Raw genomic sequence first — 21,077 nt, forward strand, 5'->3', positions numbered from 1 at the left:
GTTAGTGGAGTGTAGGGTCAGAGTGGAATATGCCTTCTTCCAAGTTACAAATAACCTTAGTTGATTTGGACGTAAATGGGGTAAAGGCTTGATCCATTTAGCTGATGATGGAAGACTGATTTTTAAATGGTGAAACAACATTCTGTACCACTGGTTTACTGTGTGTATTAATGGGGATTGAGTAATTGATCCATAGTATGGTTCAATAAAAGGGATTTTAAAAAGTCTCTCTCTCTCTTTCCCTTTCTCTCTCTCTTTCTTTCTCTCTCTCTCTCTCTCTCTCTCTCTTTCTCTCCAGATAAAGGCAAACAGCCTTCTTGGGTGGGCTACATCATGGCAAACTCATCCCATGTCTCTGGTAGGCCTGTGTGTGCTATTATGATTGGATGTGATTTATTGTTGATCTTTGTCTGGTGTTAGCAACATGTGTGTTTTCTAAGGGCTGGCCGTAAGTTACTGGCTGTTGCCTATACAAACAGAACAGTCACATTGTGCCATATAGTTTCTGACTCTATGTCAGTTCCACCCCTCTCTCCCACACACATAGTCCAGATAAAGGCAAGCAGCCTATATATAAATATAAAATAAATAACTCTTGGGTGGGATCCATCATCACAAACTCATCCCATGTCTCTGGTATGTGTGCTATTAGACAGGATCTGCTTTATTGTTGATCTTTGTCTGGTCTTTGCAACATGGAACATGGAAGGGCTGACCCTGTGATGTGTGTGTGTGTGTGTGTGTGTGTGTGTGTGTTTGTGTGTGTTTGTGTGTATCTGCGGGCGCACACATAGTTCTCAGGAAGAGATTTGATCTCTCTGTTGCACATTAGTGAAGCATGTAGAATAAATATATCAATGGTAAGACACAGACACACACGCACGCACGCACGCACGCACACACACACACACACAACACACACACGATGAAAGGTTAATCTGGTTCCACTTCATTCTTGAACACTGCAGGTGAAACTGTTCAAAATGTCATTCCACCACTGTGTGTTGTATAAGGTCTGACCCTGTGATGCTGTGTGTGTGTATGTGTGTGTGTGTGATAAGCGGGATACAATGCTCCACTGTTTTTGTGACTGCTTACAATTGGTTTCCTTTTTTTCATCTTTTGGAGGCAGTGTTTCAAGGATTAGGCTTTTCCTTCTCGAAAGAACTTTTCATCTGCGGTGTCAAGTACTCCAAAGCCAAAAAAGATCTGTGCGGCTGCCTGAACTTTCTAATTGGTCAAGCAAAGCTGACCATTTGGAAAGGGAATTGATTGGGGGAGGAGGGGATATCTGTGAACTTAGTGGAAATGTTTAAAGGGTTAGTGCACAGCAAAATTCTCAGAGTTATTTTCCCAGTGTAAAGCAAAAGTGTTAAAATACAGAGTTAAAACTACACTGAAAACAGTTAGATTAACTGTTAAGGAGTCAACTTTGTAAGAGAGTTAGTGTCATTGGCCAGTGTTTGGGACTCAACTCCTACAGTGTTATGAAACCACGCCTCTCCTAACGTGACCTCATGGATTTCAGCCACATTTCAGCAAGGTGTAGAGACGCCATCTTTCTTTTCGATGGAATCCTAGTATATGGTAAGTCACACTCTGCTTTATAGTTGTACAAATATGTCCAAATAATTGTTTCTCTTTCTTTTAACCTACAACTGAAGATTGAATATTGTTAGTTAACTAGGAGTATGTTAGCGATGATGCAGCTAACTGAACTAACTGATAAAATGTTAGCTATCGCTAGCTAGCTAACAACAGGCTAGTTTTGGTTAAACGGAGTAATATAAGGCTGCATTTTAGCGAATTTGTGAGTAGTCGATGGTCTTTGTCGGATAAAAAGGTATTGGATCACTAATAATCCAGCCCTCTCGTGTATTTGTAGTCATATGTGCCTTTCTCAACTTCGTTTTTTATTCTGTAGCTGCTAGTGTCTGTGGCAGATTCAGGAGTCTGAAGTTGCTAACGTTAAATCTGATTGACTAACGAAATTCTTGTAGACATGGGCAGTCATTCCAAGACAAATTAATGATCCAATAGAAGGCAACATTTTCGAATTAGGTTTTTTTTAGTTCATGCCTGCACTAAAATGCCAACAGATTGGCATTCAGTTACGATAGAAGAAGTAAGTCGACTGCAGTGGCAGTGGAAAGGGGAGGGAAAGGGAGAGAGATTATGTGTGTGCACGCGAGTGAAAGGGTGCAAAGCGAACCTTCTGATTTTATCGTCATCGTCAAGTTTGCCGTATAGATAGAACTATAACTTTATATGGCTATTGACAAACCATGAGTTATGTTCTATTTTGCAAGACAGCATCAGCTCTGTTTTTTTTAATAAAATGTGCAGTGATCTAAATTTGAGATCTAAATTGTTCCTTGGAATGCTCTGGTCAATTTCTCCTGTATTTTCTTATGTTTGCAGTACTGGATAATTATCTTGACAGTTATCTTGGTCATAATTACCCTAATAACAACTCTGTCAGTGTTGTGGATTTTCTTGTGTCATTCCTAGCTTGGGTAAGATTGACAAAGTATTTATTATTATTCTTATTAGTAGTAGTAGTAGTATTATTAATTATAATCTTAGTAGCCTAAACTTGACTATACCTTTGTTGTTACATTTAAAATTAGCTTCTTTTCTAGAGAATGCTTGTGAAAGTAAAGTACAGAGAAAAGCAGAAATATGTCAAGGTTACTAACAGTGATGGGACCTGTGACTACCAGCAGTTCCACCAAGCAGGTTAAACATGCTTTATTACTGACCAATACATGTTGATTTTGCAACCCTTTGAGAAGTACTAATGATAACATGCCGCTCTGTGCAGTCGTAGAAAAATTTGGACTGCCTCCTGACGCTGAGGTCATTTACAAAGATTCTTCTGGAACAGAAGTGGACCCGGACATCTTTTCTGAACTGTTGGAGAAGGGGGAGGATTTGTTCAAGGTGTATGTGAATGATGGTAAGTAATTGTAATGTAATGCAGGAATGTCATATTTTTCTATTGCATGAAAGTTTTAAATATGCATTGTTCTTGACATTATATGCTTATTGTGGTGATTCAAGTTAAATAAAACTCTTGTTTTACAAGATTTAGATTTAGAGGATATGTCAGTGTCTTCTGAAGCATCATACCCCTCAGATGCCTCCACTGTTATATTGGATGACAGTCCGTGTGAGACTCCAAACAAGAAAATTAGAAGGGATGACCAGAGTCATAGAGAAGCAGTCAAAAATGTAAGCAGTTTTGATAAATGTAAAATTACTGTTTTCCTTGAGTGTTCATTGTTGATGTTTGAGTGTAATTGGTTGTATGTGTATTGTGGTATGTGTTTATGTGTTATATGTGCAGATGGTCAATGAAGTTCTTCAAAGAAAGCCAGGGGGGGAGAAGATTTTTCAAGAGTACACTAAAACAAAGTCACTGTCAGATGGAACCAGGAGACAGCTTGTGAATATCTTGGTTGCTGACATGGTGGAGGTGCATGGGTATGTTTCAAGAGTTTTTGATGGTCAAAATGCCTTTATGATGTCCCAATACCTACTTTTAACACTTTATACTATTATTTCAGACGGATCCCTTCCCAAGCTGTTCGAGTGAAGTATGCCCAAGGCATTGTGGCCTTGTTCCCATATCTTGAGGACCCATTGTCGAAGCATGGATATGTAAGTTTGGTATTGTGAACTAAATTGCAGTTGTTAAATGTCAATTTAGCAATCTGAAAGTGACTAATTTATATATTTTTATTCCCAAAAGGAACACTTTTATGATGCAGCATCAGGCTCTGGGTACATTGCATGGCGTCTTAAGACTGTACAACGAAGCCTATCTGATGGCTCAAGGTCTCGGGTAGCAGTGGAACAATGCAATGGTGGTCCAAAGGCTGCAAGAGACTCGGTTTCTACCATACAACAGTTGACTGATCGAGATTGCGAAGAGGCAATATCTATGATGAATCATTCTTCCGATGAAGCACTGGTTATGGAGAAAATGAAGGCCACTTTTGAACACAGACAGAAACTTGTCCGTGATCCTGACAAGTCAGTAGATGTTCTGGACACCTTCCCAAGATTTCTTGACATACCTGGCCTTGTGAGTTTACATTTAATTGTGAAATATGATCATGCTATTAAAAATTAAGGTTAATGTTAAGATGTGCTCAGCTATGCCCAATTTGCACTGTAATGTTATAAATGTTTGTGCTTTCATGGTAATATTGTACATTACTTAAGAAATGGGAGAATGTCATCAAGTACATCACGTTAATGCTTAGTTCCGTAAAAGTGTGGGTATTAAATACTCTATGGGTAGAAGGGCCGAGTACCATGTATTAACATTCTATTGTTTTAATATTAGATTGAGCAGGACTTTCTGATGCTTTTTGGAGAGGAGGCATCAGGGAAGTTCTTAGCCAGATGGCCAACGTTTTTCAGACCACACATCACTGAAGATGCTAAGGGGCTAGTACCAACTCTACATGTTGAGGAGCTCCTTAGCTCTGCACAAGGAAATGATGGTGGTAGGTTGAGCTCATTTGAAAATGTTATCAGTCTTTACTTCCTGTTTCATACTTGTAACACTGCTTACTTTGTCAACACTAAACTGCTTAGGATGGGACCGTGACATTGCTTCACTGTGCTTGCTGCTGCATCTCATTCCTCCAACATCTAAGGGCCACAAGAAGTCTGCGAAAATCAGTGCCCTCCAAGCAGAGGACTACTTGGTGAGGTATCTGCAGGTAAGTTCTTAATGTTAACAGTTCTTCCTAAGCAAATAGGCTGCCTGTTCAGAACAACTAAGGGTTGCAGAACTTGTAAAACGGTAATTTATTGCCATAAATAAACTCTTGAATCTTTTTGTGTCACAATCTGTACAAAACTTGTATTTGAACCTAATTTGTTAATTTGAACACAAACCCTAGCGTAGGGAGACATTTGTCTGTAATAAGTAAATATAGTGTGGAGAAAAGGATTGAGAGGAAAAAAAACACAATTGAGAAAAACTACAGATAATTGACTGCAAATATTGAGTTGGAATATCTTAATGCATAGTGAGTTCCTTTTTTTGTGTTGGTTTTGCAGGTTGGTGCAAGCATTCAAATCTTCTTGACCAATCTCGAACCGTCTCAGCCCTTTCTGCTCTGCATTGGCGAACAGAAGAACAAGATACAGAAGTTCTACATCATCGTGGATAGCAAGGCAATTCCATGCAGAGCACAGACATCAGTAGCAGCATTTGACGAGCTGTTCAAAACACACTTTGTTTTTGGAACGTCATATAGTGAGGCCCTTGATGGTTTTTACACTTTCATACAAACAGCTGTGTACAACATCGATGTTGGTATGGTCAGAGAAAAGCCAAGAGTGAGGGAACTTAGGGCCAGGTTTCTAAATTTGAAGAAGTAATAGTACATAAGTTATGTTTACTTGTTTTGTTTGCAAAAACGTACATTCAAATACATATTCAATTTGCCGCCATTTAAAGTTTCATCATGGCCTATATCCAGGAAAATATTTGCGTCTTAATTGTGCAGAGGGTGGATGCACATCAGTGTTCGGAACTTACTCTGGCTTTAAAAAGCATTTAGTTCAGATTCATGGAAATAAAGTTTCTTTCAGTTCCTGTCAAATAGATGGTGGGAGAAACGAGAGTGAGGGTCTCTCTGAGTCGGACAGTGGATGTGATCGTCATGATGGAGTTCTGCACACCTTTGACAATGATCTAGCTGTATGTAATGAGGATGAAAGTGGAAGTTTGATAAAGCAGGGCTCTTCTGGGGGTGAGATTAACTTGAATGATATGTGTGGGTCTTTAGTTGCACAGTTTCAAGCTAAAATGGTAGCTCATAGCACTGTTCAGGCAGTAGTTGAGGCAGTTGAGGAATTGGTTGAAGACATACAAACAAAAACAAAGGAGACCATTCTTAGTAATATTCCATCAGAGCTTTGTGAGACAGTTGAGAGATGTTTCCGTTCAATTGAAAATCCATTGACAAAATTCAATACAGAAGCTAAAAGACAAAGATACTATACAGACAAGTGGAAAATTGTGCAACCAGTAGAATATGTCCTAGGTGTTAGATTTGATGTTAGACGTGACAAAAAAACTGGGATGTACAGTCAGGTTCCTGTTACTGATAAGTGTATATATGTCCCAGTCCTAAAAACGATTCAGTCTATGTTCAGTAACCAAGAAATACTAAAGGCCTTTCAGCAGATCAAAGAAAACAAAGATTGCTTTTATGAAGATATTTGTGATGGTGAACATGTGAAAAGTAACCGATTATTTGCTTTTGAGAAGAGTGCTTTACAGCTTCAGCTATACTATGACGATTTCGAAACAGCTAATCCCTTGGGGTCCAAAAAAGGGATCCACAAACTTGGTTGCATGTATTTTATTTTGAGAAATCTTCCTCCTAAATTTAACTCTGTATTAATGAACATTCAACTACTTTTGCTTTTTCACACGGATGACATTAAAAAGTATGGTTTTGATGCTATTCTGAAACCTTTAGTCGATGATTTGAAACGTCTGGAAACAGATGGTGTACCTACCCCAGTATCTGATAGCCCATTAAGAGGGAGTGTTGTGCAGATCACTGGAGACAACCTTGCACTTCATAGTATACTGGGCTACGTTGAATCATTCAGTGCCACATACTGCTGTCGTTTTTGTTTAGCCGAGAAGGAAGCTTTTCAGAGGATCTTTTCTGAAGATCAACCTGGCATTGTGTTTCGTTCTAAAGAACTTCACTCTCAACACTGCAGCAGTTTAAGGGAAAATCCACAGTTATTGTCAAGTTTTGGTCTGAAGAGAGATTGTTTGTTTAATAGACTTACCTATTACCATTCTTGTGAGAACTTTGCTGTGGACATCATGCATGATGTCCTAGAGGGTGTGGCCCAGTATGAACTAAAACTTGTTTATCAGCATTTGGTTGATACCAAAACAATTACGCTAACTGATTTGTGTGAACGGATTCATGCTTTCAATTATGGATACCTGGAAAGAAAAAATCGACCAACTGCTTTGAAAATGGATGATAGCAAAGATCTTGGTCTAAATGCATGTCAAGCATGGTGTTTATTGCGCAACACACCTCTCATATTTGGAGATCTCTTTGAAAGTACAAGTTCTGTATGGCACTTATTTTTACTTCTGTTACAAATTGTATATATTGTGTTCTCCCCTCGTGTAACTGAAGGCATGGCTTGTTTTCTAAAGCATTTAATTTCAGAGCACCATAGCCTTTTCAAGACTGTATTCCCAAGCAAACGACTCATACCCAAGCACCATTTTTTAGTTCACTATCCCCGTTGTATTAGAAAAATAGGCCCCCTCCTTCATGTTTGGTGTATGAGGTTCGAGGCTAAGCATAATTTTTTCAAACGCTCCGTTAAGAACTTCAAAAATGTAACCAAAACTATGGTGAAGGCACATCAGTCACAGATGGCCTTTTACTGGGAAACATTTAATTTTGAAAGATTTGAGCATGGACCAATACATATTGAAGTGGTTTCTAATTTGGAGGGATATGAAGTTATATGTCAGTGTCTTAATATCAGCTCACAATATGATGCCCATACAACTAGCTGGGTAAAATATTTTGGAAGTGAGTATCATTTGAGTTTATTTGTGTGCTGTGGCGTTCAGTCTGATATGCCTGTGTTCAAAAGAATTGTCAATATCATTTTGAAAGATAACTGTGCTTATCTTGTTCTTTGTGAAGTTGTGACTTTGGGGTTTCATGACCATTTCAGTGCATTTTGTATAGAAGAGAGACCTGGACCGTTTCATATTGTAAGCATTGATGACTTATTTTACCACAAAGCTTTTGACAAGCAATTGTCTTACAATTCTGATGAAAACATTTACTTGGTCCCCCATTGCCACCTGTGCTAATGTAATGTTTTGTACTGGTATTCGATTTTGCAATAAAATCTCTGCAAGAGTTCAGTGTATGGTGTTTTTTAGCTAAATAACTTATATAACTAAATAACAATTATTTTCAGAAAATGTTGTTGTATTAATCAGTATTGTACCAAACTATTCAGTAGCAAATAATAACACTAATTAGTGTAAAATTAACCCATAAGCCGATTTGAAATTGAACTCTGCACTCTAGTGTAACAGGAAGTTAACACCTCCTGGTGTTAATTGTTAACTATATATAGAGGTGTTCCAACACAAATTAGTGTGAAATAAACACTGAAACAGATTTGAAATTTAACTCTACACTCTAGTGTAACAGGAAGTTAACACCTCCTGGTGTTAATTGTTAACTATATATAGAGGTGTTCCAACACAAATTAGTGTAAAATAAACACTGAAACAGATTTGAAATTTAACTCTACACTCTAGTGTAACAGAAAGTTAACACCTCTAAGTGTTCATTTTAACTCTATACAGAGGTGTTCCAACACTGTATCTGAGTTGGATTATTTACACTCGATAGAGTGTTAAATTAACTCTGACAAGATTGGGACAAAATAAACACTGATCTAGTGTTAAAATTGACTCTTACAGAGTTGTTTTAACACTGTAAATTTTGTAGTGTGGAGTGTAGGGTCAGAGTGGAATATGCCTTCTTCCACATTACAAATAACCTTAGTTGATTTGGACGTAAATGGGGTAAAGGCTTGATCCATTTAGCTGATGATGGAAGACTGATTTTTAAATGGTGAAACAACATTCTGTACCACTGGTTTACTGTGTGTATTAATGGGGATTGAGTAATTGATCCATAGTATGGCTCAATAAAAGGGATTTTAAAAAGTCTCTCTCTCTCTTTCTTTCTTTCTCTCTCTCCCTCTCTGTCCAGATAAAGGCAAGCAGCCTATACTCGTAACACCCCCAATTATCACCACTTTTGTTCAGAAATTCTAAAACAACGATGTTTTTTAACACTTCAAAATAACATTTACTAAATGAACCTTACATTTTTCAGTAGCCATAGTTGTGTAGATTTGAACAAAATCTGGTTTGGTTCCTAACTGGAGCATTTACTGCCTGAAATATCCGATTTTGTTTACCACGCTCGGAGTTATAGTGCTGGCCTGATGGGTCGCCTATTTACACCGTTTCAACGGCACATGGACGGTTAGAATAGACCGAGAATTCTCGTCGTGAAATTAAAATTCCACTGGAGCTCCAAGCGGTTGTGTACACGCAGCCTTACAACACTGTTTACAGCTCCTCGAGTCACGGTAAAATGTCCTTTTTGGTACATAGCTAATTTAGATACACCTATGTTGTGCGTGGTTGCGTTTCTATAGGAGTCCGCTGTCTTGGTTTGTATAGAAATGGATATTAAGTGACACATACACGCAAGACGGTGGAAATACGGGACCGGTGGAAATAGGGGGAGTTACGATATATAAGTAAGGGATAATGGACGACACGGTGGTCTGTTCACAGAAGTTAATGCACGGTCGAGGTTGTAAAACGGCCCCGACGCGAAGCGAAGCATTATCCCGCTTATTCCACTGTTGCCACTTGCGTTGTGTTCATTTCCTGTTACAATTTAAACGTTTTAATCGCTAAAACTGTCTTGTTTGTAGAACTAATTTCTTCCGACACATATCAACTAATTTCTCAACTCACAGGACAAACTGCCGTTACTAGTTCTAAATGGATGGTTGCTAAGGCCAAAGGCCAGTCGTTAGTTCTATCTCTCCCGTTGTCAAGCGGGCGTATCCCAAGATTCTGATGAACTTTAGCTTTGAAACATCGCTATTTTACTTAGCCTGCTGTCATCCATCTAGCTAAAAGCCACCTCCGTCATATGCTACAATGTTGCAATGTTCTGAACGTCTGCATTTTACAGCTCGGATGCAACATGACAGTTCATTTAAACTTCACAACGAGTTCGGCGAATTAATATACAAGTGTGATACGGCCAAAAAAATGGATTTACTTCATAGGTGTGCAGATAACATACGGTTAATGGTCGTTCTAAATTACGTAGGACAATGGGAAATTCAACCAAGCAGTGGAATAAATATAAAATAAATAACTCTTGGGTGGGATCCATCATCACAAACTCATCCCATGTCTCTGGTATGTGTGCTATTAGACAGGATCTGCTTTATTGTTGATCTTTGTCTGGTCTTTGCAACATGGAACATGGAAGGGCTGACCCTGTGATGTGTGTGTGTGTGTGTGTGTGTGTGTGTTTGTGTGTGTGCGTGCGTGTGTATATACTGGTGCACACATAGTTCTCAAGAAGAGATTTGATCTCCCTGTTGCACATACTTAGTGAAGCATGTAGAATGAATATATAAATGGCAAGACACACACACACACACACACACACACACACACACACACACAAACAAACATTCTCTCTCTGTAGTTTGTGTGTTTAATTCTGAGTATTTTCTCCATCTCACTTTCCCACTCACACCCTAGCCAACATAAAATGAATAAATAACATTCCATGTCGGTGTGCTCTGGCATGCTATTATGATTGGCTGTGTACTCTGGCATGCTATTATGATTGGCTGTGGTTTATTGTTGATCTTTCTCATGTTCTTTGTTTCATGGGTAGAATATCAGTCTTGCATGCAGGTGAAACTGTTCAAAATAACCAATTCCAATCTCTACCACCTGTGAATAGATATTTTCCTTTTGTTTAGCCCAGGGAAACCTATAGAGTTTGGGGTGAGTTCAGTGTAGTTTTCTGTGCTTCTCTTGGCCTGCCCTGTCCCTATTGTGTGTGTAGGTGGAGACTGGGTGTGTGTGTTTCAATTGTGACACGGATGACTGCCTGACTGAGGGCCGGCCCACTAGTAGAAAAGCCGGCCAATTCCAAGATGATTCTCTCTCTCTCTCTCTCTCTCTCTCTCTCTCTCTCTCTCTCCTCTCTCCTCGCAAAAATAATATAGGGTATTATTAGCCATGACATTACTAGGCTATGAATCGTTCGTTATTTTTTTTTTGGGGGGGGGTTTACAAACTTATTCAAAATCATCCCCCCCTCTGGTTTTTACACAAATCGCACCCTGAGTGCAGGTGTCATTCAAAAGCCCCAAACTCTATTGGTTTTCCCATGCTAAACAAAAGGAAAACATCCTTTCACAGGTGGTATAGATTCCTTGCATAAGTCTGAATCTCTGATACACCTGTGTGAAACTCCTTTGCACAATTGTTAAATCAGCAATCATTCATTATACATAAGAGATGCCTGTTCTGTGTTGCTATTAGCAAGTATGGATCTAATGCACATTTAGACAAAGTACTGTATTGCCTATTTGGTGGAGAAAACAGTACAAAAGGTGTTTACTATAGGTCTATTTCGATGAAAATGACAAGTTGTAGTTCAATGAAATTTGTCTTGCTAGGTGTTTACTGTATGTCTTACATGTCAATGACAGTTACATCTTGGGAGGAATGAATAAACATTTTTATTCAGTACATTTTGTCTTTTCACAGTGTTTCTGATACTAGAAAAATGGGAAAGTAATGGAACAGACATAGCAAAAATGCTCATTTTGAGAACTAGATTTTGAATTTTGTTGTCCAGTGTGTAATGATTGATTAAAGAGTTTTGAATTGGCAACAAGTTGTAGTGTTTGAAGGCAAGATTTGCTTTTGCTGCATGTTGTAAGTGTTTTGAGAGAGTAACGGCCTTTTGCTAGCCTAGAAATCTAGACGCGCCCTAGGGCTAGTCTAGCAACTCTCCGTTGGCTTGTGAGCTCCAGAAATCGAAACTTAATCAGGACATTGAAATCGTGTATAGAGTCGTTTGGTGGGTTTAACATAATGATTGATGGCAGAGTTGCAACGGTTTGGCTTGAATTCCCTGCTACTTGAAAACAAATATCCTATTGCGTCCTATTGCGTGCAGAGGGAATTTGAAAGACAACTGATTATCCCGCCCCTCGGACTGAGCACTGCGAACGGTGAGTGCCCAGACCCTACATTTTAATGTGGGTCTGGCTCGCCAGGCTAGCCTTTTGCAAGCAAAATGCATGATTTTATCCAGAGTGCTTTGTTCAGACACGGTTGTTAACTGGTTTGTTTGTTAACTGTAAATTATGGTCTAAAGCACTTTGTTAATCGTTTTGGTATTGTTACTTTTTTTAGTTGAGCGGTTGTACATTTCCTGCACGTTTTTAGTTATAGGTTTAGGGAGTATAGTTTAGTTAGTTTCCCCGGAAGACTCACGTTTAACTTTTCTTCGGAGCGGCCTGTGCCCCAGGAATGGGAGGCAGGCAAACACCCCTTTTACCACCAGTAAGAAAGATGTTTTGTCTTTTCCTGTCCTATCTATGTTGCAACCATCTCATGTTTTTTTCTGACCCACACTTTAACCACCAGGAAAATCCCTGTTATTAACTTCCACCACAGCATATAGACAAATAAATGTTAAAAAAAATCCGTAACACCAAAACCCTGTGACTTTCTTATGTTACCTTTTCATATGTTTTGAAGTTAATTCGTAACACCAACTTCATTATTATTTTATTATGGATATTGTGAAGGCAATGACTTTTTTTCTTATTTATGCAGTGTCCACGCTTATTTATTCAGTGATTCTTGTATACATGAATTCATACCCGACAACCAAAGATAAGAGGGTAGCTAATCGATGTGAAATTCATGACACAGTGCAGTGGGAAAATAACATGGGGATTGTGAATTATCGCACCTGTTAAACTCTCGCGGGATGAAAAAGTCTGAAATGCAGACGTTTTCCTGAACACACTTTTGTCCTCTGCCTTGCTACCCCAGAGCTAACTTGCAATGCAATTTGCCATAGGTAGTTAGCTTCAATTAACAAGTGGATTTCCTTAAATGGGCAAAGATGGCCGTTTTGGTTCTTTTTTGTAGGTGAACTTAAGAGGTCTATTGGATTGAAGGCTTTGCTGGTTCATGAGGCTTTACTTTGCCATCACTAATGCCGAGTCACAGAACGATAAGAAGGAGGTTCAAGGCTTTTACTGAAGAACTCAAAAACAAGTACATATTTTACTATAATCAAGACTCAGCAAGAAGCAAAACAAACAGAGGCTTTCAATAGTTCAACTAAGAACAGTTAACACAGGTGATACACACGAGAACAAAGGACAATAGGTAATCAGGTATTGTCTTCCAGGTGAGTCCATCCCTGGGCATGCTGGCTATTGCCCTCTGCTGGTTGAATAGCTTTGTGATACAAACATATTCTGAATGCATTTTCTAAATCCATGTTATGCCTATGATATCGACGGACAGACGAACTGTTCTATCCTTTTCGATTCCAACCAGCAACTTGAAAAGACCAAAATAATGCGTTCTACCCGTTCATTTCATTTTATTTCATTTCAGTTACAGTTTTTGCATTAAATATTATCAATCAAATATACAGTAATGCACAAAACACTTTTTGTCATAGAAAGGTTAACATTGATCAATTCCTGATACTCTTAGCTTTAAAACGATGTATACACTGTGTGCAAAATTATTAGGCAAGTTGTATATCTGAGGATTAATTGTATTTTTGAACAAATACAATGATCTCAGTCAATCAAAAATGTTAATAAACCTCAAACCTGAATATTTAAGAAAGGGAAAGTGAGTTTTGGCTTTCTCAGGAGAAAATCTATGTGTGCAGAATTATTAGGCAACTATTGGTGTGCAGAATTATTATGCAACTAAATAAAAAACTAAAATTTTCCCACTCCACTTGTTTATTTTCATTTCCTAGAGTAAGAATAAAAAATAAACAACACAAAATGTACAAATAAACACTTCATGAAATATTCAGTGACCAATATAGCCACCCTTCTTTTCAATAACGGTCATGAGCCTTCCATCCATGGAGTCTGTTAATTTATTGATCTGTTGATGATGAACATTTTGTCCAGCAACAACCACAGCCTCCCAAATGCTGTTCAAAGGGGTGTATTGTCTTCCCTCACTGTAAATCTCACATTTAAGAAGGGTCCACAAGTTCTCAATGGGTTTAGGTCAGGTGAAGAAGGGGGCCATGTCATTATTCTGTCATCTTTAAAGCCTTTGCTGGCTAGCCATGCAGTGGAGTACTTGGATGCATCTGATGGAGCATTGTCCTGCATAAAAATCATGGCCTTCTTGAAGGATGTAGATTTTTCTGTACCACTGCTTGAAGAAAGTATCTTCTAAAAACTGGCAGTAGCTTTGGGAGTTGATTTTAAGTCCATCTTTAACCCGAAAAGGTCCAACTAGCTCATCCTTAACAATAGCAGCCCATACCAGTACCCCACCTCCACGTTGCTGGCGTCTGACTAAGTGGAGCTCTGTACCCATTAGTGATCCAGCCACGCGTCTATCCGTCTTGTCCGTCAAGAATCACTCTTATCTCATCTGTCTATAAAACCGTTGAAAAATCTGTCTTCAGATATTTCTTGGCCCAGTCTTGACGTTAAACTTATGAATCTTAAGTGGTGGTCGTGTTTCAGCCTTCCTTACCTGGGCCATGTCTCTGAGCACTGAACACCTTGTACTTCTGGACACTCCAGGTAGGTTGCATTTCTGGAATAAGGCCGCACTGGATGTCAATGGGTTCCTGGTAACTTCATGTTTAATTATTCTCACGTCTCTAGCAGTTATTATGCGACTTTTTCTTCTCCACATGTTTCTTGCAACCCTTTTGACTATTTGCAACAAAACGTTTGATTATTCGGTGATCACGCCTCAATATCTTTGCTTCTTCAAGAGTGCCACGACTGTGGTGCCTCATGTTATGGTGCATACAATTGATTGTATAATACTGGGGGGAGGAGGGGGGCACTGTAAGCGAGGTCGGTGCCGGTGGGGCTGACATTAAAAGGTTTAAAGGAACCATATGTAAGATTGTGGCCAAAACTGGTACTGCAATCACTTTCAAATTACTGTAGAGCTATGTATCCCCTCCCCCTCCCCCCTGACTCGAGGTTGCCAACCCAGATGCCGAAACACTACCGACTTTGTGATTAGTAGATAGGTGGAGGGTGGCGCATCAGGCCAAAACACAACATGACATGACAAAACACAACATCAACATCAGTTGAGGGCTGCAACTTCACTTTTTAAATGACAATATCCTGGCCGGACTACTGTTGTCAGTGATATAAGTATTTGAAATGAACATGATTACTTAATGTCTAGTGACATATCAGGGCCATTTTATGATTAATTGAAATACATTTCTTACATACGGTTCCTTTAAATGAATAACTAGAAGGGATATTTTTTTGCCACACCATGACCTTTGGTAGGAGGGGCATTAATGACCGCTAGGGGCATGGCCCTCGAATGCCCTGCCCTAGCGCCGACACTGCGGGCAAGTGTCGGCAACATCTATGCTATTAAAGGTCGCCAAGGTAACATGTGATCTCGTGAAGTGCTGTCCCAATCCCATTTATACCAATGTGTCCTCACACAGCCAAACACCATCACAGTAACAGATGCTTTACCAGTTGCTCCTCCAACAACAATTTATTTGTTTGATAAACACATAATCTATTTTTGTTTAAATACATTGATATATTTTAATGATTACAATGTAATAAATTCACCAGCTCCCATCCTCATCATCATCACAATCATCAGTGTACAAACAATTAAATTTGATGCAAAAAATCGAGAACAGTTTCACCGAGGGTTAAGCAGGCACCTTCCTTCATATAGGCGTTTCATTGAATTAGGTCCACTACACCTCCATTAAACAGTGGTATCTAGCGTCCCAGATATAATCAGCAACATATGATATAATGTTATGATATTTTCAGTACAATACAGCGTGTAATTATATGATATAATCAGCTTTATGCAGAGTGTAATTATATGATATAATCAGCTCTATACGGAGTGTAATGTATATGATATTATCAGATCATTACAGAGTTTAATGTATATGTTTATTACTAACTATTATTTGTTTATTTTCATTATTTCACTGATAACGTATTGACATACTGGTAATTGTTGTCATTACTTATCTTAATGTAGCCTTACCAAATTTGTATAATTGTTTACTGTTAACTATTCTATTGTTAGTCGCTTTGGACAAAAGTGTAAATTACATAAACATAAACAAAAACATATAGTACCCAGAAAGTAGTGAGTGGTATGAACAACAACAACAACAAACAAACAAAAACACTGGTGATATACTAATGATGTGGAAAACCACCTGTAGAGGGTGCCCATGTGTCAATGTTATCCCAGGAATACTTTTGAATTTGTTTGATACACACACTGACACAGAGTTCTAGCCTAGAAATCTAGACGCACCCTAGCGGCAACAAATTACATTTGCTGCCAGGGCTAGCCTAGCAACTCGCCGTTGGCTTGTGAGCTCGAAAAAATTTCCGTCAATGATTCCCGGGACACTGAAAGACCGGGGTACACGAAACTTGGTGGGCATGTAACCCCACATGGATAGCATGGAACCATCGTTTTTCGTTTTGATCTGTAGCCTCCCCCGCTGGACTGGACACCCCGAAAGGAGGGTAGGGCAGACACAGTTTTCTGTGAATATCTCGAGAACCGTAGGGTTTAGGAGGACCTTTTTTTTTTATGTTTATCGCAAAGGGCCATGTCAACCCATTCCATAACCACTCATTTCATGTATAGCGCCACCTAGTTAAACACAAAAAAGTAAAAATGAGGTGTTGTAATCACAGGTATCTGTGACCTAACATAGTCAAAACTGCACGAAATTGGAAGTGTGGGATCATTATGACACCCTCTGTATGCACGCCAAGTTTTGTGGAATTCCGTTCATGGGGGGCCACACAATAAATTAATTTATGTTACTATACACCAACAGTTTTCTGTGAATATCTCGAGAACCGTAGGGCCTAGGAGGTCCACCTTTTTTATGTATGTTGGTCTTAAGGGGGCATGTCAACCCATCCCATTACCACTTATTTCATGTATAGCGCCACCTAGTTAAAAATTAAAAAGCAAAAAATTAGGTGTTTTCATCACAATATCTCTAGCTGACAAGGTCAAAACTGCACGAAATTAAAAGTGTAGGATCATTATGACATCCTCCGAATGCATGCCAAGTTATGTGTACTTTCGTTCATGGGGGGCCTTACAATAAAATAATGTATGTGTACATTTAGTGACGTACACCAACAAGGATTCCCGGGACACTGAAAGACCAGGGTACACAAAACTTGGTGGGCATGTAACCCCACATGGATAGCATGGAACCGTCGTTTTTCGTTTTGATCTGTTGCCCCCTCGCTGGACTGGACCCCCCGAAAGGAGGGTAGGGCAGACACAGTTCTCTGTGAATATCTTGAGAACTGTAGGGACTAGGATGAAGATTTTTTTTCCGTATGTTTGCCTCCAGGGGTCATGTTAACCCATTTCATGTGCACACATGTGCACAAACAGATACACACACACACACATACATTCACAGTAATCATACGTATGACACATACTCACACAGTAGACATATGTACGCTTGCATGCACAGGCACATACGCAGGCACACACACAAGCACGCACACACACACACACACACATTACATTAATACACAGGATTAGATGTTAAAATCCCTTGTGCCAAAATCCAAGGTAAAAACACATTCAGAAGCCCCTGCTCAAGTTTAACTTTAAAAAGCACACTACCCACAAATCCGCCAACAAATGGTCACAAGCACAATACAAATGGCCCATCCAACAGCAGTATATAGTATGCGGCATGTCATTGGGGTTATCAAGTGGGCACCCTCATTCACCGATGTTTCGTTAAGTTAGGCCCACGACACCTCATGAAGGCTTAACAGTGAAACCAGCGTCCTGGAGACACTCCCCTCCATGCTGCCACCATATTACCACATTGAAATATCCAGTACCCAAAATACTCTTAACCAGCCCAGGCATGGTCAAGGTTGGCTAGGTTGGTCCGTCCCGTTGATGTGGACTGAACCATCGCCATAAAAACCCTGGCCAACCAACCATCAACCTAGGCACAGCCCATCACAAACACAAAAAAAATTAGCCAGTTAGCTTACGCCCCATGCTGCCACCATATTACCAAATACCCTTAACCAACCTAGGCATGGTCTAAGTTGGCTAGGTTGGTCCGTCCCGTTGATGCGGACTGAACCATAAACCATAAAAAACCTTAACCAAGTACCATCAACCTAGGCACAGTCCATCACAAACACAAAACAAATGAGCCAGTTAGCTTACCTTAGCTTGCGCCCCAGGAAGGGTAATTTCTCCTTACCCACAACCATTCGCTTGCCCGTTCTGCTGCTAAAGACATGTTACTAACCACCTGCCTTAGACTTCGACCACAAATGCCCAATTCAGACAGCAAGCCAATAGCAGATCTGGCCACAAACCCACGTGCACCGATTTCAATAGGCCTTAATCGTGCACTCCAACCTCGCTTAGCTGCCTCCTCTGCTATTTCAGTGTATTTAGCTCTCTTCAGCTCATTGGCCACTTCCACTCTGTCTTCCCAAGGAACAGTAAGTTCAATTAAGTAAACTATCTTCTCTGAATCCGACCATAGAATTACGTCGGGTCGTAGCTTAGTACTCACTATATGTGGAGGTACCGCCATCTGCTGGCCAAGATCAACCTTCATTTCCCAGCCCGCCCCATTTTTCAACTGGCCGGTTTTACACCTGGCCTTCGCGGATCAAGGTTTATCCCCCTGACGTTCAAAGTTAATTTGCCTTACCCCTTTACTAGCTGCTAATGAATTGACTTCTCTCCTTTTATCCTCTATTGCCACTGCCACACATTTCAATACCTGGTTATGACGCCACGTATACCACCCCTGGGTGAGACTTACCTTGCATCCTGATAGGATATGGTGGAGACTGCCCACACACGAGCAAAGTATGCATTTATCATCCTCACCAAACCATTGACTTAAATTCTTGGGAGATGGGAGCACATCATATGTAGCACCTAACATAAATCTGATCCTACCAGCTTCCATGCCCCATAGATCTTTCCATTTAATCCGTCTTTTTTCCACCCCTTCCCAGTTCACCCACTGCCCTTGTTTTGCCTGCGACACTGCCTTAGTACATCTTATAGCCTCCTCCTGTCTATGCATTTCCTCCACTACCATTTTCCTCTTTTCTCCTGCAGAAGCCTTACTCCACAAGGGTTTACTTACACCCACCCCTAGACCCCTCCGCCCGTGCTGCACATGGCCCATTATATCCCTATGCTTCAATGCTGATTGAGCTTGCTTAACTGCCTGCTCTGGGTTCCACTTCCTCCCTGCATTAACTGTGGGTGCAACTTTCCTCACCACTGGGTCCTTGGACTGAGTAAGAGTCAATTCCAATCTAGCCTTCGCACACTTAAATTCCTCTGTCAGACTAGATATTGGCAACTCTACAATACCCTTCCCATACAAGGCTACACTGCTTAAGCAGCGTGGGACTCCGAGCCATTTTCTGACAAAGGAGTTGATCATTTTTTCCAACCTCTCTACCTTTGACAGAGGAACTTCATAAACTGTCAATGGCCACAATAGCCGAGGCAACAAACCAAACTGCAAACACCACAGCTTGAGCTTACCTGGCAGCCCCGACTTGTCAATTTTTGCAATACCTTGCCTAGTGACCTGTCATGTAGTGTGCATGTACATGTAAACATGTACATGCACACATTTCAATAATTTCTCAGAATTATGAACAGGCAAGATGGAGGTGGGGTTGTATAAAATGAATTTTACATGTGAAATCTATGAACTAATCATGTTTTGGTACTTGTCTAGCAGATATCAGTGAGAATTGAGTGTGGATAATGCAATTTAGTGATACAGTTAGAATCATATAGGCCTTTCAGCGTGATTTATTTTTGTGGAAAAAATGTGCTGGACTGGGCAGCGGTCATATTTTGTATCGCTCTGACGGTACATCTAGTTATTATTGGGGTCCAAGCAGCGAAGGCACCCATTGAGTTACTAGCTTTTCCTATTATTATTATTATATATCTGCCATTGGAGTCTATGGCAGCCCATAGAACACCTGGCTAAAAAGTTCAGATTTTTTGGCAGAAAGTTTCGGGACACTCCACTGACCACTCACACTTATTTACGGACCTCTAAACCCAGCCATCTAGCGCTACCAACAGGTCAAAATCTGGCCGAAAATTGAATCGCTGGGTCTAAAGTTTGGTAATAGAAATTTGGTACACTGATTCAGCATTGTCCCATGATCACTCTCACCAATTTACAGAACTCTATGCCCAACACTCTAGCGCCACCAATGGGTCAAAACTGGATTGCATTAACGCATGTGAAGATTGAACGGTGCATCCGATTTTCACAAATCAGGCACTGTTGGAATCCCTGGACTGACCTAAGTTCAATGACTTCTATTACGTCACTTTCCGCCATATTGGAACTCCGCCATATTGGATTTAGTCCAAACTCTACGAAAAGTTTCAGCGGTTACAAATTTCATCCGATTTTCACAGAACTTGGAGGAGATGATCTTCAGACCGAGCCGCACAAACGATACTGGTCAGATTTTTTAATTTCATTTTTGTTTGCTCGTGACAGCCAATCAAATATGGTGATGAAGCCACCAAACAGGAAGTGGACTAACATCTCCGTGGCACTTTGAGTTCACATAACAAAACTAAATACCATTAGTCACGACACTGTCCCAATCACTCACAGCAAATTTTATGCATATACATTGAACACTCTAGCGCCACCACCAGTTCAACGCTGGACATGCGTTCATGCGTGTGATCCTTGACTCTTTTGTCTGATTTCACAATTGAGGTAGTGTCTGTGTCCTTGGACCATCCCGAGTTCATCGACTTCTATCTCGTCACTCTCCGCCATATTGGACCTCCGCCATATTGGATTTGGTCCAAACACTACGAAAAGTTTCAGCGGTTACAAATTTCATTCGATTTTCACAGAACTTGGCGGAGATGATCTTCAGACCGAGCCGCACAAACGATACTTGTCAGATTTTTTAATTTCAAGTTTATTTGCCCGTGACAGCCAATCACACATGGCGACGATGCCGCCTAACAGGAAGTGGGCTAACATCTCGGCTATATGTATGAAGTCCAATCTTGGTACAGGGACTTGGTATCTGATTGTGAGGACGCACTACGA

At 40.1% G+C, this 21,077-nt stretch overlaps 2 protein-coding genes and 1 long non-coding RNA gene across 13 annotated transcripts in view; 2 read left to right on the top strand and 1 right to left on the bottom strand.

Annotated features, from left to right (window-relative positions):
* Positions 1 to 21,077, bottom strand: part of LOC121718788 (NACHT, LRR and PYD domains-containing protein 3-like) — a 1,510,793-nt gene that overhangs the window by 620,907 nt on the left and 868,809 nt on the right. The gene's annotated exons all lie outside the window — the stretch shown is intronic.
* LOC121719082 overlaps positions 1 to 21,077 on the top strand; it is a 530,903-nt gene that overhangs the window by 231,154 nt on the left and 278,672 nt on the right. The gene's annotated exons all lie outside the window — the stretch shown is intronic.
* On the top strand, positions 1,367 to 7,649 carry LOC121718890. 2 transcript variants are annotated; one of them, XM_042104304.1, is made up of 11 exons: positions 1,367 to 1,587; positions 2,422 to 2,516; positions 2,643 to 2,739; positions 2,825 to 2,959; positions 3,095 to 3,234; positions 3,350 to 3,486; positions 3,570 to 3,663; positions 3,755 to 4,090; positions 4,355 to 4,517; positions 4,609 to 4,736; positions 5,080 to 7,649. In XM_042104304.1, exons 1-11 carry the CDS (start codon positions 1,518 to 1,520, stop codon positions 5,401 to 5,403), a joined length of 1,719 nt encoding a protein of 572 aa, XP_041960238.1. In that variant the 5' UTR covers positions 1,367 to 1,517; the 3' UTR covers positions 5,404 to 7,649. The 2 variants fall into 2 exon arrangements, with proteins under 2 accessions (XP_041960238.1, XP_041960236.1); XM_042104302.1 differs by having other exon boundaries at positions 1,368 to 1,587; positions 3,089 to 3,234.

Source organism: Alosa sapidissima, chromosome 9 (assembly GCF_018492685.1).
Source record: "Alosa sapidissima isolate fAloSap1 chromosome 9, fAloSap1.pri, whole genome shotgun sequence".
In the NCBI taxonomy this organism is placed as follows: Eukaryota; Metazoa; Chordata; class Actinopteri; order Clupeiformes; family Clupeidae; genus Alosa; species Alosa sapidissima.